The sequence below is a fragment of the Musa acuminata genome, chromosome BXJ3-6 (genome assembly GCF_036884655.1).
Source record: "Musa acuminata AAA Group cultivar baxijiao chromosome BXJ3-6, Cavendish_Baxijiao_AAA, whole genome shotgun sequence".
Classification (NCBI taxonomy): Eukaryota; Viridiplantae; Streptophyta; class Magnoliopsida; order Zingiberales; family Musaceae; genus Musa; species Musa acuminata.
Genome location: NC_088354.1, coordinates 39567614 through 39586875, shown reverse-complemented (window position 1 = coordinate 39586875; position 19262 = coordinate 39567614). Strand labels below are relative to the sequence as shown.

Below are 19262 nucleotides of genomic sequence, written 5' to 3'. Positions count from 1 at the left end.
AGAAAAAAAATCGAGGAGTCGCCCAAACAAAATTTCGATGTGACAATACTATATGTTCAAATCCCTCATCGATAAAAATGTTTATTGGATAATGCATGAACAGTGAGCAATAAAGCTGTCACCTTAGACCCGAATCGTGAGTGGTCGGTGGGAACACATACGACAACATCCACGTCGTCGTCATTACCATTACACAAAATGGCGCAATATTTCGGACAGGTGGTGCGCGCTTCGAGATTCGCGCGGAAAGCGCGATGAGCCGTCGATGGTCACCCTTTGAGATACGTTCACGAGCACTCGCGGTTCGATCATTTGTTGCGTGTCGGTTGTCGTTCGCCCCTCGCGGGAGCAACCGTACGCGGCAACCGACTAATCGTATCGGGCGCACGTCAAGATTGGAGAAATCGTCCGCACCGCGCTTCTGTCTCTGTCTCTGTTCTCTGTCTCTGTCTCTGCTTTGCCGAAAGCAATAATTAGGTTTGGGGGAAGTGCGAGCCGCCTCGTAGACGGCGCACCGAGAACGGCGGAGGCGGCAAATTCGCTGCTGGTCCGCACCTTTTCTGTAATCACGCACCCGAATCTGCTTTCCTTTTCGTCTCGACCGATCGATGGATGTAAGCTTCGATTCCTCTCTGTTTCTCTCTCTCCCCTTTCCGTATCCTTCTTTTTTTGGATTTCTGATGCCTTTATTTTTGAAGTGCCGCTCCTTTCCATGTATAGATTACAGGCGGAGGGGGACCGCCAATAGAGGCATCGACGCGGGTGGTGGATCCCAGTCCCAGCTTCTTCATCTCCTCCTCCCCCGCCTCTTCAGCCACCACCACCATCACCTCGTCCTTTGCCTCGTCCGATATATCTGCGGACGAGGGAGATTCGGAGACCTCGTTGCTGTTGCATCGCGGCAGAGAGGAGGAGGACGCAATGACGGAGACGAAGTTGCACGTCGGGCACGGGAATGACGGCGACGCCGACTCGAACTCTAAGATTGATGCCTCCGAGGACAGCGCTCACCAGATCAGCAGCGGTATCTCTTACCCCCTCCTTCCAAATTCTGTTGTTATGTTGTATTCCAGGAATGATGTCTTTCCGGGGTCATGATGTTTGCTAGCCGTCCTTCTTGGGCGCTCGTTGTGGTCGACTCATCCATCGTGATTAGGTCGTGTCACCGCTCGACCTCTCTGTTTTCTTGATCGATATTTCAGCATGAACTCTTGATGCTGGATTACAAGACGCACGTAGAGAGGGAGTAAAAGAGAGTGTTGCAGCAAAAGAAGCAAAACGTTATGAGAAGGAAAGAAAACCCTAATCAGCAAATAGGGGAAACGGAAAGTGTGCAACCTCCCTTCTTCGACGCAAGAAAAAAGTGAAACATACAAAACTAGAGATAAACCTAATTTCGCAAGAACTATTTGACAATTTGTTAAAAAGTGATACTGAAATTTTTGAAAGATTTGGTTTCTTGAATGCGTGCTACACGAGCCAATTCTTGCAAGGACCTATTTTGTTTGCATCTGCTATCTTACCCAAGGGTGTAGGTAGTCTTACTTTTACATCTTGCCGAAACCCAATGTTGGAACATTTCTTTGTATCTCCTTTTATATCCTCTTTCCATATAATCAGACTAGAAATATATTATCATAATTTTCTTTCAATATGGTGTTCTTATATTCTAACTGTACAAAACTGTTTCATTTCGTTGGCATGTCAGGATCTTGTGTTCCTCAGGACATATGTGGTTACATATATGTATATACATCTCACATTTTCCTTTTTTCTGGTTGTCCAGATCCTTGGTACCAGGTTGGATTTGTGCTCACAACCGGGGTGAACAGTGCATATGTCTTAGGTTATTCTGGATCTGCCATGGTTCCATTGGGTTGGGTCATCGGCACAACTGGGTTTATCTTGGCAGCTGCTATATCCCTCTATGCTAATGTTCTTATAGCCCGTCTCCATGAAGTTGGTGGAAAACGGCATATCAGATACAGAGACCTTGCTGGGCATATATATGGTAATGCTGAATAATTTTTTTGCACCTCCTATATTGATTCTAAAGGTTGACATGATTGTTTCTTATTTTTGTGCAAGACCTTTCTGATACCTTCTCATAAATCCTTTTAAGAACAAGTTATAGCATTTATGATTGCACATCTCTTTCACTGGGCAGTTTGTTTAACTTCCCTAAAGTTTTAGTGATTTCCTTTGTTTGGGCCCATTTTGCAGGTAGGAAAATGTATTCTCTTACATGGGCATTGCAATATGTTAATCTGTTCATGATTAACACTGGATATATCATTCTGGCTGGGCAAGCATTAAAGGTAAGATATGCAACTCCTACTATCATCTCAATCTTGTTGCTCAAGTTGTTAAAATATATTTTAAATCTTCATTTAGTGATTCTTTTGTAGCTTCATTTAGTTTGGTACTAAATCATAAATCACAAAACAATTTAGATATACAGTTTCTAGATGATTAGGAAACATGACCTCATATGTTATGTAAAGATGGCTTTTGTTGCATGCTTTGTAATTCTCACCCTTTTTTTTTTTGTGCAGGCCACATATGTCCTCTATAGGGATGATGGTGTCTTGAAGCTTCCCTACTGTATAGCAATTGCTGGGTTTGTTTGTGCACTATTTGCTTTTGGCATACCTCATTTATCAGCCCTGAGAATTTGGCTGGGGTTCTCAACATTTTTGAGCCTGATATACATCATTACAGCATTCGTGCTGTCTCTCAAAGATGGTACTACTTATTAGGCAACTTAAGCTAATGTTGTATTTCTGATATACATACAAGCAAATTGTGAGCAACAAAAATAGCTGTAAGGTATTATAAATTATATCGGTGTTATTTTGATACAGGATTTAGTACTCCCGCTCGAGATTATAGCATTCCAGGGTCTAATGCTAGCAAAGTTTTCAGTACCATTGGTGCTGCTGCCACTCTTGTTTTTTCTTACAACACAGGGATGTTGCCAGAGATTCAGGTGAGCTTATACAACACTAATTTCATGCAGTAGGAGCAGGTATTGGAATCATTATCAACTGTTGATTTAAATTTTATGTTTTTTTGTTAGAAAAATTGATAAAATTTAAAACTGCAAATTTCTGAAGCTTATTAATTTTTACTGTATTGTCTGGTTATCTCTTTGCATGGCTGTTCAATGATTCCTTTTTTACTGGTCACGGGTTGGCTTGGTTGGAGCATGATCTTTGGATCAAACTGAGCCCCTTCTTTATTTGTTTTACTTCACTGGAACTAATCCAAGTGAAAAATCGACACCGAGCCCAATCAACTGGTTTCTGGTATTAACAAGGAAGAGAAAAAATTGGAGACATTAAACTTCCGAGGGCATACTGGTGGGATGGCCTATCACCACCACCACCTCATGGGATCGTGAATGAAAAGAGGGGTGGTGGTGGCGGCATGCGTGCCAGGAGCAAAGGCTACTTTATTCATTTCAGCTTGTAACGTCTTTATATACATATATACATATATATATATATATATATATATATATATATATATATATATATATATATATATATATATATATATATATATGTATGTATGTATATATGTATGTATGTATATATGTATGTATATATATATACACATGTATATATATATACACATGTATATATATATATATAGGTCATGTTTGCCTTGTAATTTTTGATGATTAGGTTCATATTATACATTCCACTTTTCTGCTCAGTTGTTATTCATTTATTTGCTTCCATCAATTCCTTCATCAGATGTTCACTTCTTGCTATAATATTTTTCTCCATATGATAGTGCAATTTTAGATACCCACTCCAGAACAAATTGGAAAAGGCAGCCAACTTCTTGTCCTAAAACACGGGCATATGTGTTCACTATCCTTAATGTTTTAAATAGATGAATAGGATGAACTTTGTACTTCGCCCAATTTTGTCTTTTGCTAAGCTGAAGAATAAGCTTTGGAATTATGATGAAGGAATGTCGGGTCGGGTTTAATTTTTAGCTAGATCTTTGGCAGTCCGATCAACTTTATGATGAAATATACATGCCAATTATTTCAGTTCATTTAGGTTAGAAACCCTAATAGGATGGTTGTGTTCATAGATCTGTATCCTTTTGTGAGTTTTGATTGCTGTGTTTCAGTTAAAAGGTGAGGATGAAATCCGGAGTTCTATTATTTTTTTCTAGGAAAATTTTGGATTATTTGAAGTCTGTTCTTTGCAGCTTTTGCTCCAGGAGTAAACATATATAGTGTAGCATGTACTCACACATTTTAACAGCCTTCCTCTCATCTTATTGCAGGCAACAGTGAAACCCCCCGTCATCAGAAATATGGAGAAAGCACTTTGGTTTCAGTTTGTAATAGGTGGCTTGCCGTTGTATGCTGTTACCTTCGTTGGTTATTGGGCTTATGGCTCTTCAACATCAACCTATTTACTAAATAGTGTCAATGGTCCAATTTGGGTGAAGTCAGTTGCTAACATTGCGGCCTTTTTTCAGACAGTTGTCGCCTTACATGTACTTCTCTTGATCCAATACTTGCCACTGACATTCTGCTTTTTTTTTTTGGATATAATAGAAGAAAGAAAGCTATATTCTCTGAGCATATAGATTAGTTTACAGTTCACATCATACATCATTTGTCCCTTTACTGTTAATTGCAATTGACAGTCTCGTCCACATTTATTTTCATGTTTTTCAATATCTCAATCACTTGTTATTATCATCCTCAAGAGAGAAGCTTTTCGTCCTTGCCGAATCATGTTAGAGCAATTCATAACTTACCAATGTATCCAGATTTTGTTTACTTCATACGTATCATCTATGAGTTTTTATGCTTGCTTGTTAAACATTCTCGTCATGTTTTGTTGACATCATGCAATATCAAGTTGCTAGTCATAAAAAGGCTAACAACTGGCAATGTTGCTTAGGCTTCACATTGGACATTGTAGAAGTGGAATGTCATAATATTAATGTTCTATTTCTATACTAACTGAGTTTATGTTAGATATTTGCAAGTCCGATGTATGAATACTTGGACACGAATTATGGAAGAGGTCAAGGGAGTCCCTTTTCCTTTTACAACGTTTCATTCAGAGTTGTTGTGAGAGGAGGCTACCTCACAATAAACACCCTTGTAGCAGCTCTGCTTCCATTTCTTGGAGACTTTATGAGCCTCACAGGGGCTCTCAGTACATTTCCGCTTACATTTGTTCTTGCAAATCACATGTACTTGAAGGTGAAAAAGAACAAGCTTTCCGTACCACAGAAGGCGTGGCATTGGCTGAACGTTGTTGGTTTCAGTTGCTTGTCTATGGCTGCTGCAATCGCAGCTCTAAGGCTCATCGTTGTTGATTCGAATACTTATCATCTCTTTGCAGACCTATGATCTTTAGTCTTTTCCTTTCTATTCGCGAAATGTAAATAAATTGTGTCGGGTTCCTCGAGTTTATATTTCCGGCAAAATGTAAATAAACTGTGTCGGGTTCCTCCGGTTTATATTTCCGGCTGAACGTGCAAGTTGAATAAACTAGATTTGTTTTAGAGTATTGTGTTCATAATCATTGGTGTCATTTCATTTTAGTTGAGAATTTTGTTGTAAACTGATATCATCTACCGTTTCGGCTTCAAATCAAATGTTCAGGGACATGTTTGCGTCCGAGTATTCCTATGGATGCGAATGCTGGTGTTGTTGCTTTGGTGTTATTAACCGAAGAGTTAACATAGCTTGATTTAATCCCGAAGGTATAGATTCATCGTAAGGGCCCATGTCGGGACGAGAGAGGCATCCCAAGAAGGCAACCGAGGTGACAGGTGGACTCTGTTCTAGGCTCTCAGCGATTGATCCACAATCGTCTCGGGGAGTGGCTTATCTGTTGAAGGAAGCTCGAGGTCATCCCGAGATGCTCCTTAGTCTTTTGGAAGTGCTCAGCGTCGCTCTAAGGTGTTTTTTAGACGCACCTGGGTCATGCACAAGCGGTAAGTGTCGAGGAAATGTCTCGGCTTGACCCCTCTGACTCTAATCAGTAATGTATGTGGAGGGGGTTTAGTAGAGCTCAGAAGAGTTTAGATGGAGCCTCGCTTTCCCCTGTTTGGCTCAGGAGCTTGGGTTTTATACCTAAGCAGTTAGTGGTGTGAACCAACGATAGGGTAGGGTGTCTCTTACCCTGTCAGGGGATCATTGATGTTGATAGCTGACGAGTGTGTCCTTTAAAGGAAGATATCAGGGTAGGATGCCTATGATGATATGCTTTGTCAATGCTCTTGATCTATCCGGGACGAGTAGGGGATGACCCCCTACGCCATTCGTTTAGAAGGTAAGGTTGGGGAAGATGCGTCATGCCTCCTAGCTTCAATGTACGCATGCAAGCCTTCCCTTAGTTGCAGTTGAAGTGGCTTCCTTCGACCAGGTGGTAGGGTGAGTTTGCGTCGCTATTATTTTTCCTATCATCATGTGTGCAAAAATGTCTGAGCTGTCTCCGAAATGAAAATATCGTGCTTCCGAGGTGGACATATGTACAAGTAAGCAAAAGAAACAAATATGAAGATGTTATGAATGGATAACAACCGTTTGTGACAGTGTGCTCTTTATATCATTCTCGCTTGTGTGCCATTACGGTTGTCACCTCCACCCCACCCTTTTTTCCATTCTCAAGGGCGAGAATGTGGAGTTGGCATTGAGCTGGAGAAGAGTGTTTTAAGGGATGCTTCACGATGATGTCCAAAACGACAGTGTACGAGATGGACATCAGAAGTAATCTGATCTTAAAAAATAAGAAAATACTATGTCAAAGTAAAAAAAAAAAAATCTTTGGAAAATGACAATTTACGACTGTCGTGAATATTTTGTCTTTTAACGAATATACCATCCAATCAATGTTTAACACATCAGTCTACGTCCGAAGCCTTCACATTGGGTTACGTGTCAAGCAATATCAGCAAAAGAAAATAAAGTACGATCCAGTTTGATAAGTAGAAGTTTTCTTACCCAACCGGCGATCCAATGTTTCCGAATCCCATCGAGGCCGCCCTCCTTCCCGAAGCGAGCAAATGAATCGCACCACGGCATGACGCCAGGACACGTCTGTGCCGCCTCCCTCCTCCTCGGGCCCCCGTCTCGTCCTGCGACTGCCATTGCCACCACCACCACACCTTCTTTACCAAGCAAGCGACTATATATATAAATATACACGCGCCCACGTTCATATCGACGAAGCGAAAGTGAGGGAGAGATGGGTTTGGTGTTGGGGAAGATCACGGTAGAGACGCCCAAATATGAAGTCATCCGCGCGGCCGCAGACTACCAGATCAGCAAGTACTTCCTTCGTGTGGTGGCCGAAGTCAACTACGACCCCTCCAAGTTCCGCAACGACCGCGACGGCGGCTTCATAATCCTGGCCAACTACATCGGCGCCCTCGGCGACCCGCAGAACGTCCGCCCGGAGAAGATCGCCATGACCGCAGCCGTCGTCAGCAAGGACCGTCCGGAGAAGATCGACATGACGGGTCGTCACCCGCAGCGGCGGGGCGGTGACGATGCAGTTCGTGCTGCCGTCCAAGTACGCGGGGGCGGCGGAGGCGCCGGCGCCCATGGACGAGCTGCTGGTGGTGAAGGAGGAGGAGGAGGAGGCCAAGTACGGGGTGGCGAAGTTCAGCGGGGTGGCCTCCGACGAGGTGGCGGCGGAGAGGATGCAGCAGCTGAGGCGGAGCTTAGAGCGGGACGGCCACAAGGTGGTCGGCGACTTCCTCCTCGCCAGGTACAACCCGCCCTGGACGCTGCGTCTCCTCCGCACCAACGAAGTCATGCTTCCCGTCGAATAGTAACACCTCCCACTTCCCGTTCATCCTCCGCCACCTACTCCTACTACCATGGTCAAAGCATATCCTTCAGTAAGCAACATCTGAAACAGGGGAAACAGAGATTAGGAAATGATGGCAATCATGTGTTCCTTCCCTTCTGACCTCTGAAACAAATTACAAGAATATTAGCAAAAATAAGGTAAAGATCTGTTGATGAATGGGACCTTCCCCCAGAAATAACAAATATATAGAAGATAGCTAACCAAGAGAGTAAATGTTCTATTATGAAATGATATTTAAAAAAATGATTCATCATGCAGTAATCAAGTTTATCAACAACAATTTCTCCTAATATGAAGATCTCACAATCTCTCTATATCAATCTATCACGTGAACATTCTTCATCTAATTTTGTCCAATGTACCATTCTGAGGTTTATGAGTATGGTAGAAAGGAAGACCAAAATAAACAGGTAAAGCTATATAATTCTGTGGGCCGGCTTATTGCTTGAAACCCCACCTAGCACCGGATACAGCCTCTTTATGTAATACTTCGATCCACGCGAAAGATTGATTCTTTTCCTTCTCTGCTCTGGAATGGACTCGATGGAACACTCGGAAAAGCCACGCCTCACGAACCTGTGAAAACATGTTAAGCGAAATCTCTAATTAGTGAGATAAAGTAATTTACATCCTAGTATTAGAATAAGGAACTTTAGGACCAATAATAATTTGCAGATAGTTCTCATGAGTCATGAATCCCCTTTCCTGCTAAACTTGAACAACACGAGAAAAAGAAAGTATAATGTTGATTATCATCATTTACACAAATGCGTTGATGGGTATTTAATTTTTTTTAGGTATATGTTTTGAAAAAATCCATTAAAACATCATGCAGTGTTACAAGTGAATAGCCTTGGAATTGCATACCAATCTGCAGAACGAGTTGTCAGCAGGAAAAGTCTCTCTAGTCCAAGAGACGTTGCTTTCTTCTCTACGTAATCTGCATAATATAGCCAGAAAATAAAATTACATGGTAAGTCACATTATAACACGTATCTGTATCCATACAGATCAAACAAGACTCAAATCAGAAAAACTCGGTGAAAAGCACATTGATGATGATTAAAGAAAATGTTAACTGAACACATCAACTCTATTAAAATGTGTTCTTGATTTAATACAGATACATCGTATAGATAGCAAACAAAAATGTCAAAAACATTATGAAATTCGTTATAAGTTCAAAGTTGTCTCCATTAAATGCATACATACATCATTAAAGTATTAGAATACATCAGTGGTTAGAGAAAAAGTCATCAAAGCTTTGGTTAGAATGACTAGAATGATGAGTGCCATCAGGATAAAAGACAAGTTCAACAGTCACATACTAAACTATGATGGAACCAGAAAAGGCAGTAAACAACTCAATGTGTTGCGAGAAGACATCTTCAATGATTTTTTTCTATCAATGTCTCCTGTTGCATTCTCAGCTATGCTTTTTATGTCTAAAGTATGACGCTGAATATTGCAAAAAAAAAACAGTCCACGGCACTTAAAAAATATCATAGTTTCTTGAAAATAGGCTTGAAAATAATATATCAAAAGCATAGAAAAATGCAATATATATATATATATATATATATATATATATATATATATATATATAAATAAAATTTAATGTTCATTAAGTCTGAAGGCCTACATGGAATTGCATGTCCTACAATGTTAGATATTGCACTTCATTTTTCAGTAAAAGACAAGTTGTTAGAGCTTTTCATGGATACTCGAAGCATACCGAGTAATTTATCTCCTTGTCCATGACCTCGGCACTCCGGAGACACAGTCACAGCAGCAACCTCACCACACTTATCCTCGAAGAAAGGGAAAAGAGCAGCACATGCAATAATTGAACCATCTCTTTCAACAACGATAAAGGAATCCAATGAACAAAGAAGCTGAAAACAAGGAACAAGTTATAAGTACAAACTAGTAAAATATTTATGAAGGCAAAAGCTTCTAAGTTCTTTCTTTATTTTTACAAGTTATAACAATCAAAATGGGATCAAGATGTGGAACGACCAGAACATACTTTATGGACATTGAGAAAACAAATAGAACGTTAGAATTATGTAAACCTCTTCATCAGTCCTTCGAATCAAGGCACCTGATTCTACCATTGGTTGGAGAAGCTTCTTTATACCAGGAAGATCTGCCACTGTAGCCATCCGTGTTCCCTCATAGACATCACTAGAGTGAGAATTGGGAAAGTCAATACAAGATGTTCAGATTCACTAAAAGCTAAAATGAAGTATGAAGCATATTATATCAGCATTTCAAGCAAATTTCATTAAAGTAAGAAGCACAATAATACAAACATCTCGACCTACTATATCATAACAGAACTTGACTCGCTTTCAGAATACGCCAATAAAAAGTGCATTGTACAACAAAAAGAATGTGATCAGTTCACTTGGTGTCCGCTGATTTCAATGACAAAAAATATTTTGTAGTGCAAATCCTCAGAAAAGTGGAAGACAAGAAAAATAAGCCATGAAATATTTGCTTAAACAGAACCAAATGTTCGAAAAGAAAAAAAATGAATAGTTTCTTGAACAAAATACACATTTTCAAACTACTAATCAGAAGAAAAACAAATCAATGAAAAGTCATAACATGCAGAAATCAAAGCTAAAATAAAATGCATAACGATTCATAACAGAGCAATAAAGACTTGGCAAAAACTTCCTCATACCTAGCCACCATAGTCCCTACTCCATCTCTGGTAAATAATTCCAGAAGCAAGGCTCCCCCAAGAGTTCCATCAATTAAATGAACTCTCTGAACTCCACCCTAAAAGAAGAAAAAAATACAAACAATTAATAATGAAATTAGGTTTCATGAAAGCAAATGGGATCTGTGAAATCCTAATAAAAGTTACACTGCAGTAGACAGCCTTAAGAACTCCTTAACAACTGAGTATAATAAAATTTTCAATTATAAATATTGGTGACATGCTCATATCAGCCAGAGAACCATCATAATCCAGATATGTGCCAAGGGAGGTTCTCAATAAGCCTTTTTATGGTGCCAACTAGAATCTGAATAAACTCAAATTCTCTCGTCAAAACCTCATGTCTTTCATCATTCATTTTAGACATGCAATTTCACTTACTCATTAATCTTATTCATGCCTTAAAAATGAAATATAATATAATAGAATATATGTTTAGAGCTTAATGTTTGTATGATCAGACGCAACTGACAAAGTAGTAACTCTGTCTTACAAGTGAACTTTTTAGCTATTAAGGCATGGCTCTTGCCCAAGGTCACCTGGGTTTAAAAATCAGACCACGATAAGGAGCCTCATATTGTGTTGACATGGAGCCTTCTCTTTCTGAGTTGTGGTCAACTACCCATACTATGAGAAATAGTGAGTTCCTTGAGAGTACACTTTTGGAGATTCAGAAGGTTGCAAAACCAAAAAACTAAAACACTTCCCAGAAAACAACTCAACAAATTGCATGTAAAGAAATTAACCAGAAACACTATAAAATTTTGGGGTTCTCATGAATTGAATAATTGCAATACCTTGCAAACAAATGCTGCTGCAGCCAATTCTGAGTGGTAACCATTTAATCTGCTTAGCCGTTCTTCGCCACCAATAGCAAATCCTTGTTCGCCAGACCATCCATTCCCATTATCAAACCCAACACCATTCTGAAATGTTGCTCTGTGACTTTGAATGAAGTCTTTCTCCTTCCATGAAATTGTACCACTTATATTTGAATGAAGATAGCCAGAAGAATTAATATCTTCACCAACAAATTTAACGTAGTTTGCAGCTGTCTCACTCTGCTTAGCTCTCTTTCTAATTAACAAGTCAGCATCTCGGAGAGTCATGAAACGTATAAATCGTCCATGTTCATCGAGTATCTGGCCATCGACAATGGAAATCAATTTGTCTGCCTCAATGGCTAAAGCACAGGCAGTAGCAACTTCATAGGTGCTGAGTCATTCCAAAAGTTAAAGTTAGTCTGACCACACATTTATGAAGAAAACCTTCAGAAGAAAAGTAAAAAAAGAAGTAGATACATAAACAAATGCAGCACCAACGTAAATCAAGAAGTATGAATGGTCAGATTGGATCGGCACCATTTTGACAGAACGAATTCATGAAAGATAATTTTTTTTCTCACCCATAAACAATCCACAACATACATAGTTCAGGAGTGGATGTAAACAAGTTAGACCAGGTTACAATGTAAAAGGATCAATTTAATACACAATAAATATGGCTGAGTCAGTTTCAGGGTTGAACCTTAACTGTAAAGGAAACTTCACTTGGCCAGCCTGATCCCACCAGCCGCGGAGTGCCAGGAGTTCCCTCACTCAGAATGGTCCCATTAAAGCATTGAGTGAATAAGTTTAGATTATCATTTGCCATAGAAACAAGCATGAGTAGAAGAATTTATCCCAAAAAAAATGCAAAGCTTCTTGGAAAAAATTTCAGAAACTACTTGGTCAGAATCAACAAAAGCACAAAATAAAAAGTAAAAACAGAACGCCAAAACAAGAACTTCATGTTGTGCATAAATAACAAATGCAAATAAGTTTCAATCACCAATCTAAGATGGCTTTCATTGAACTCAACAAGAAAATAGCCTAACTGCAAATTCTCCAGCTACAGGATAGAAGCCAGTAAGATGATATATACATATATACACATAAATATATATATGGAAAATCAAGATCCATTTCCTGAAGATGCAATTGGACTATGAATGATCATCTAAAGAGAAAAGGTAATCAGCATACTTGCAATTTAGGACTTCTCCTGAACTTGAATAGCCAAGGTTGCTAACTATAACTATACAATCTCTGTCAAGCCTTTCTCTTATACTAGATACATCTATCCTTTTCACTTCGCCAGTTGATCCAAAGTCTATACCTTCAACAACTCCCCTTCTCTGCAAGCCAAAAGAGGAAGAAAAAGAAGAAAGTTAGCTTGCTGTATTACTCAACACTCTACGAGAGATGTACAGTAAGAATTTTGTAGCTTTAACTGTTTAAAAGTAGTGAGTTTCACTAAAAAATTCAGAAGGGTTATGACATTAAGTTATTACACTAAATTCCCATTTCCCATCAAATGTAAAAAAACATTTAAAATGATGATAAAGATACAGGTTGTACTGTTAACTATCAGGCTACTAAATCCTGAACACTTTAGATTTTTTTTCTGCTCAGGTCTCTTCGACTCTAGTATTCTTAATTGGGATAGCATATGGCAACAGGTATACTCTATCCTTTACAAGCAGCTACGTGACCTGTTTAAGCCAGAATAGCATACCCGTTAATCAGGTATGGGATATATACAGGTAGCGAAATATGTATTCAAGCCAGATTTGGACTGGATTCGAAGACTTGGGTATTTAGTCTGGAATGAGTTCAAGTACCTAGGTAGTTGGTTAAGTTCGAGAATGAGCAAGGTGAAATTGGTGGATATAGTCTACTAAATTATCATTTCCCAAAAAAGGTCATATTTTTCAAATAATTATCCTTACCCAACCCACTTAAACAAGATCATTAATCAGGTTTGGATGGTTAGGTATAGTAGAACGGGTACCTGATTCAAGTTTGACATGAGGTCAACTACGAGGCTAACTAGTTGAATTTGGAAACAGAATAGGTACAGTGAAATGCATGAGTGCCCACCCGGTGTCATTCCTATTTGCAAGTGCTAGTATAACTATAGCATCATAACAAATGATTTCTCGAGTATGGCATAATAAACTTACACAAATGGTAAAAAGCCTAAGAGAAATCCTGATATTTCAAAATCAATCAGGCACATTAGGTGGAATTACATCGTTTAATGTCAGCTGTTTTTTGCTACACACATGGAGAGGGTAAAAATGATTACTGCTTGAATTGAATGTGAGGCTGCATCTTTCGTTATTAAATCAGAATAATGATGATAATGATTTCAAATATCAAAAATATCGAGCCAGACCTGTATATGAAACTTCTTTTCTACGTTCCCTACACTGTCAAGAGTCTATATAGAAACAGATGGCAAAAAATAGGAAATATGCAAATGCAGAAGTGAATTTGATCCACACAAACAGAATTATGTCACCAAAATTTTTGTTAGCATCAACTCGAAAACTAGAAGCCTTTGTAAAATGATCATTAAGATTTGTACACATGATGTTATGCAGATGAATGATTATATATGAAAAAAATTACATTAGGTAATTAGGTATAGACTGCAAGTGTAACTAAGCAGTTCAGTATCAACCCCATTTCACAATCTTAAGACTAAGATATCATTTTACAATGATTAGAATTTCATGCACACACAATGAAATGAAACGTTGCAATGACAAAGACCACCGAAACTAAATTCTCCTTCCTTAGTCCTGATAACCTTTCAGAAGACCATTCTCCTAATCCTAGTAAGATAAGGAAACCCTTGCTCCTAGTCCTACTAGGACAGTCTTCTCCTAATCCTGTCTTCTCTTCGTCTTTCTTCCCTCTACTTCTCTGTTATTTTATTCCCTATCCTCTTCTCTCCCTCAAATCTCTTCTGGAGGATACTTCCTTCAGAGAAAGAAAACCCTTGTTAAGAGAAGACAAATCCTATCAAACATAGTTCAAAATCAAATTATAACAACATTTGCATTGAGGGCATAATAAGAAGAAACTCTGGAAAACAATCTATTTATTTTTCTCATGAAATACATTTGCTTAATAGCAATGAGAATGTCATAAGAAGCTATCAAGATATCTGTGAATTAAACTTTCACCATGAGTTTTCAAAATAAAATAAAAGGAGCTTTGTCATTGGACCCTTCCAAACAAACATATACATCCAGATACATGCCGATGTTTGAATTGCTTGCATGCCCCTGTAGAATTGAAAACCCAATAAGTTCCCTCTCCCCATCAACCTCCACCATAAAGGTGTCTTTAGGGGGGAAAAAAGACTAAAATGACCCCTACTCAGCTATAATTATGAAAGGAATCCACCTATTTCTCTCTATGTTCCATCTCAATTGGATTGGCCAGTGCCATCAACTTAGATACTGACATGGGATAATGTGCATGTTCTGCCCATAAAAAAACACTGATGGACATTTTAGTCTTTGCATAAATAACATAGCCTCACAAAGAGGGGCAACTTAATGGGTTCTCAATGTTAATGGAGGAATATAAGTAATTCACACTTCCATGAGGGTATTTGTTATGGATGTTTAGGAGCACACAACCAAAAAAAAAATTCCAAAATAAAAGTTCAAGATTCAAGTCTTGAAATAACCTTGGCTGCAAGAAAGTTGCCACTAGCCACGCCAACACCAAGATCATGAAAACGACTATGATCACCATGCCGACGAAGATTTAATATAGGGGGTCCCGGCGAAAGCTTTGCTTCAATTACAAGACGAATTCTCCCAGCAGCTTCCATTGCTGCCTCTAGTGAATCAGAATCAGTAATTCGGTACTGCCCAACATACTTCCCCTTGCTTCCTTAGGAGATCAACAGGTAACAAGAAGTTACAATGTACCAACATACAGAAGAAAAAGAACTGCAAACAAACGAGAGCAAGAAGAAGCACTAAACAAATTACTTGGTGGATAAAGCTAATCCTTACAACCAGCATATAAAAATAATCAAACTGATTTACCATGTGCACGTCTTCAGAAACTAACATTTAATGACCAAGACAGCATAAAATAGTGCATTTCAGCTTCAACAATATGAATAGTGTTTTCACCATTCTCCCCTTCCTGCAGAACCACAATGCTTAAATTTTTTTTATCCAGCAGGAAGAGAGATTGATGAAGATATTACTATTGCTGAATAAAAGTTCTAGCATGAGAAATCCCTTGTTCTTTTAATAATTGAAAATTAATTACTTTCAACATTTAAAGTTTAATGATGTTTGTTGTTGTTTAGTTAAGCAACAAAAACAATTATGAATGAATGGATAAAATCCAAAATGGTAAATATACTTACGAGTCCAAAATCGTAAGTCGAAGGTCACCAAATTGACCCAAGCCTCATGGATTCATTTACTCAATCATTTCTATAATGCAGTCAAATCATAGTACATATTAAAAGCAAGAAAAAAATAATCAAAATGCTGGCAAACACCTTACGACTTAAGGAAACTAAGAATTATAATATATAGGCCTCGGAGACTGATCACAAATTTGTCAATCAGTATAATGTGTCCAACAAATGGAAAAATTAGGCATAAGCATCAAATTTCGTAAGATGAAATTTTGGCTATAAGGAATTCTAGCTAGGGTTTGGTGGACTATTCAACAACCACAGTCGTGATTAGTATCAAATTAAAAACTCAAAGCTAAAGTCTAAAAAAAACCTCATAGCTAACAATAACAAGGTTAAGAATCATACCAACCTTTCTTATGCAAAAGCTTATCTATCAAGACATGGGTTCCAGGAACAAGAACAAATTTGATCCCTAGACCATGAAGCAGTGATATATCCTGCAAGCATACGCACATATAATATAATTAATGGTCATAGTAAGTTATTGCCAAATAGAAACACTTTTAAAAAATGCAAAGCATTCTATTTTGAGAGTCCATGAAGCAGTGATATATCCTGCAAGCATACGCACATATAATATAATTAATGGTCATAGTAAGTTATTGCCAAATAGAAACACTTACAGGAAAAATGCAAAGCATTCTATTTTGAGAGTCCATGAAGATCAAACCGATTCACTCAACAAAAATTGTAGATTAGAAAGTTCATTGCATAATGTACATTCTGTAAAGAAATACAGCTTGCTGCATCCCAAAGAATAATATAAGATATTTAATCATACAAAATTCAGGTTCCATAGCTGATAGCATCCTGTTGCAGGAAAAAACCTGAATATTAAAAGGAACAAAAAGAAGCAACCATGAAAAATACTTAGGTGATATTATTTATTTTAGAAGAAAAGGCTGCCTTAATATACATGGTCGTACGTATGCAAGTAGAGAATTTAATTTCTAGTCTTGCTATTGTATTATATAAATTTTATAATAAAAGGGTTCAAATGAATACAATAAGAAACTAATAAATGAAAGAGAGAAAGGAGAAAAAAATAGGCCAGCCACATGCAATGAAAACCTACTTTTTGAATTGAATTTACTACACATGGATAGTCTCTCCCTAAATAACTTATCATCATAACCTATATTTTTCTAGCAAAAAATACTGTGTTTTGTGGAGTATTTTTACAGAACTTTGACTAGCCAAATAAGAAAAGGGTTAAAGGTCATGCAACCACCGTTTACCTAAGGTCTGCCTGGGGATAATTCTGAAGCATACCTAAAGAATTAATAGTGGGGGGAGGAAGTAAACTTCATACAAAAGGACAAATGCTAGGCCTAAACTAAACTCAATTAACAACTTGCCTAAGCTAAACAAGGTTCTATCTTCACCCAAATAATGCACCAAGGCCCAAGGGCAAGATCTTTAGGACATAATGTGGTGGATGAGCCAGCCAAGATTTACAACTAGCATACTGGCCACTTAAAGAACCAACTGTTTGTATGGGGAGTTAAAGTAAAAAAGGACACTAAATCAACCAAGTCATTGACGATTGAATTACTCCTTTACAATTTGATCACAATCATAGGTACTTGCGACAGATTTGACTACAAGATCCAAAACACACACTCTTTGCAAAAATTTCCTCTAGTGATGGAAATTAACAATATCTCATGGTTCAAGACATTGGCTATTATGAATCTTTCCTGCACTCTCCTAAAAGAATATCAGATCAGATTTGGTTATGAATATCAGATGATAAACTCTTCTTTTAATTCACTTCAAATTTTGGATACTCAATTAATGATGTCTGTGCTCCAACAAAATATAGTACTTTCATACATGATCATATGTGACTGAGCAGGATTGTTATAGCTCTTATGGTATACTGCCAAGCCAGTGCGGTATCAGTACATGAATGCTGATCTTGAACTAATTCGTCCCAATCCTAAATTTTAAAAATTAGTAGAACCTATACCAACCTGCATACAGTATGGTGTGAAATAATTAACTCGTCCACTAATCTGAATTCTGGACCATTGTGTTGAGGAAAGAGGTCAGAACTTGGGCACCTCTTTTTTAGTGGTAAGTGAAAAGAAGTTCCTAGATTCTGTCTAATTCAAGCACAAAATGTTATTATCACATTATATATATATATATATATATATATATATATATATATATATATATATATATATATATATATATATATATATATATATATGTTTGTGTGTGTGCCAACACTCAGAACCTGAAAGTACCTGCAGGATGCTGTCCAAGTTGGGGCTGTCCACGATTTCTCCAGATATCACCACGACGAAGGTGCTTCCTCTGTGGCCCCTAATGTACGGCCAGGCCTGGCGGAACCACCCAACGAACTGCTCGTTTTCCCTCGAGGCATGACCTTCGGATAAGCCGTTCTCCACGTCCGGATCGGAGCTTCCGCAGGATATGGAGAGGGATCGACCACCGACGCCGTTCCGGCGCCTGGGGCGGACGTCGATCCGGCGGAGGGGCGGGGTCCTCTTCCAGCGCGGAGGCGCCCCGCCGACGGAGGGAGAGATCAGTGTCTTGGAGCAAGAAGCGGCCATCGAGATCGGAGAGGTAGGGAGGAGCGAAACCCTAGAACCGGCAAGACCAGGCGACGGGCTTGAGGGTTCAAGGGAATCAGAAACTCGATCAGGGGAGGGAACGGAAATGTACTACAATGCGTTCTGCCCTTAACCCCCGAGCAGACCGTATCCCCTACTGGCCGGTTGGAGCTCGAACCGCCACATGGGCGAGCAACGGACACCCCCTTTCCCATGGCACGATCAGAAACGTTCATGGAACCGTGACGCCACGTGGGGCTCATCCGTTATGGGTTGCAATGCCATCTCCCAGTTCGAATTTTATTTCCAAAAATATATGCATTCCAAATAACGGCTTAAACTTGTGATATCGGTTTCCCGTTATGTCAGTATATAACGGTTTGATTTGTGAAATCGATTTATCATAATTATTTTCACCGTCTTTTATTTTGCACGTAAAATATTTGTCTCGAGCAGTGTCATTGACGCGTGTGATTTGATAGCGTTTTCAAAACATATTTTTTATTCTAATCTATTTTTTTTTCAAAATTTCAGTCCTGATGGGATAAAATTGAATTTTTGGAAGTAAATTTTTTGCAATAATTAGTTGTTTTCTTTTTGGCATGACAATGCATCGAGATGATTATGGTAATACATCGCCATTATAACAAAGTCCCATCTAAGTATGATAGATTCGACACTCACAAAATAAAGGTAAGTTGGGACTACCTTATCGAATCAAATGGTTCATTGATTACTGATTCTTTTCATGCAGAAGGAGAATATATTCTTTGTACAGAATATTTCACGTTG

General features: G+C 38.6%; 2 protein-coding genes and 1 pseudogene across 7 annotated transcripts; 2 read left to right on the top strand and 1 right to left on the bottom strand.

Annotated features, from left to right (window-relative positions):
* Window positions 1-358: 358 nt before the first annotated feature.
* On the top strand, window positions 359-5550 carry LOC135641821 (probable proline transporter 2). 2 transcript variants are annotated; one of them, XM_065157571.1, is made up of 8 exons: window positions 359-614; window positions 721-1024; window positions 1787-2011; window positions 2224-2318; window positions 2556-2745; window positions 2865-2989; window positions 4309-4524; window positions 5015-5550. In XM_065157571.1, exons 1-8 carry the CDS (start codon window positions 609-611, stop codon window positions 5393-5395), a joined length of 1542 nt encoding a protein of 513 aa, XP_065013643.1. In that variant the 5' UTR covers window positions 359-608; the 3' UTR covers window positions 5396-5550. The 2 variants fall into 2 exon arrangements, with proteins under 2 accessions (XP_065013643.1, XP_065013644.1); XM_065157572.1 differs by having other exon boundaries at window positions 360-614; window positions 699-1024.
* A 1253-nt stretch (window positions 5551-6803) lies between these two features.
* On the bottom strand, window positions 6804-18616 carry LOC135641819 (probable amino-acid acetyltransferase NAGS2, chloroplastic). 5 transcript variants are annotated; one of them, XM_065157568.1, is made up of 11 exons: window positions 18141-18613; window positions 16235-16322; window positions 15127-15335; window positions 12624-12775; window positions 11397-11814; window positions 10561-10658; window positions 9944-10055; window positions 9604-9763; window positions 8736-8808; window positions 8326-8444; window positions 6804-7907 (listed from the first exon to the last, which is right to left on the bottom strand). In XM_065157568.1, exons 1-11 carry the CDS (start codon window positions 18468-18470, stop codon window positions 7894-7896), a joined length of 1773 nt encoding a protein of 590 aa, XP_065013640.1. In that variant the 5' UTR covers window positions 18471-18613; the 3' UTR covers window positions 6804-7893. The 5 variants fall into 5 exon arrangements, with proteins under 5 accessions (XP_065013640.1, XP_065013638.1, XP_065013639.1 ...); XM_065157566.1 differs by having other exon boundaries at window positions 6804-7870; XM_065157567.1 differs by having other exon boundaries at window positions 6804-7867.
* Window positions 7239-7827, top strand: LOC103990217 (heme-binding-like protein At3g10130, chloroplastic; annotated as a pseudogene).
* Window positions 18617-19262: the final 646 nt, after the last annotated feature.

What these genes read in the sequence shown, in the direction of transcription:
- LOC135641821 (XM_065157571.1), top strand. An exon ending in CGTGCTGTCTCTCAAAGATG is followed by an intron (nt 2,746 to 2,864) that starts GTACTACTTATT and finishes ATTTTGATACAG; the next exon opens with GATTTAGTACTCCCGCTCGA. An exon ending in AGACAGTTGTCGCCTTACAT is followed by an intron (nt 4,525 to 5,014) that starts GTACTTCTCTTG and finishes AGTTTATGTTAG; the next exon opens with ATATTTGCAAGTCCGATGTA.
- LOC135641819 (XM_065157565.1), bottom strand. Translation starts at nt 18,470, where the DNA reads ATGGCCGCTTCTTGCTCCAAGACACTGATCTCTCCCTCCGTCGGCGGG. An exon ending in TAAGCTTTTGCATAAGAAAG is followed by an intron (nt 15,336 to 16,234) that starts GTTGGTATGATT and finishes TGATCTCCTAAG; the next exon opens with GAAGCAAGGGGAAGTATGTT. An exon ending in GTAGGGACTATGGTGGCTAG is followed by an intron (nt 10,056 to 10,560) that starts GTATGAGGAAGT and finishes TTCTCACTCTAG; the next exon opens with TGATGTCTATGAGGGAACAC.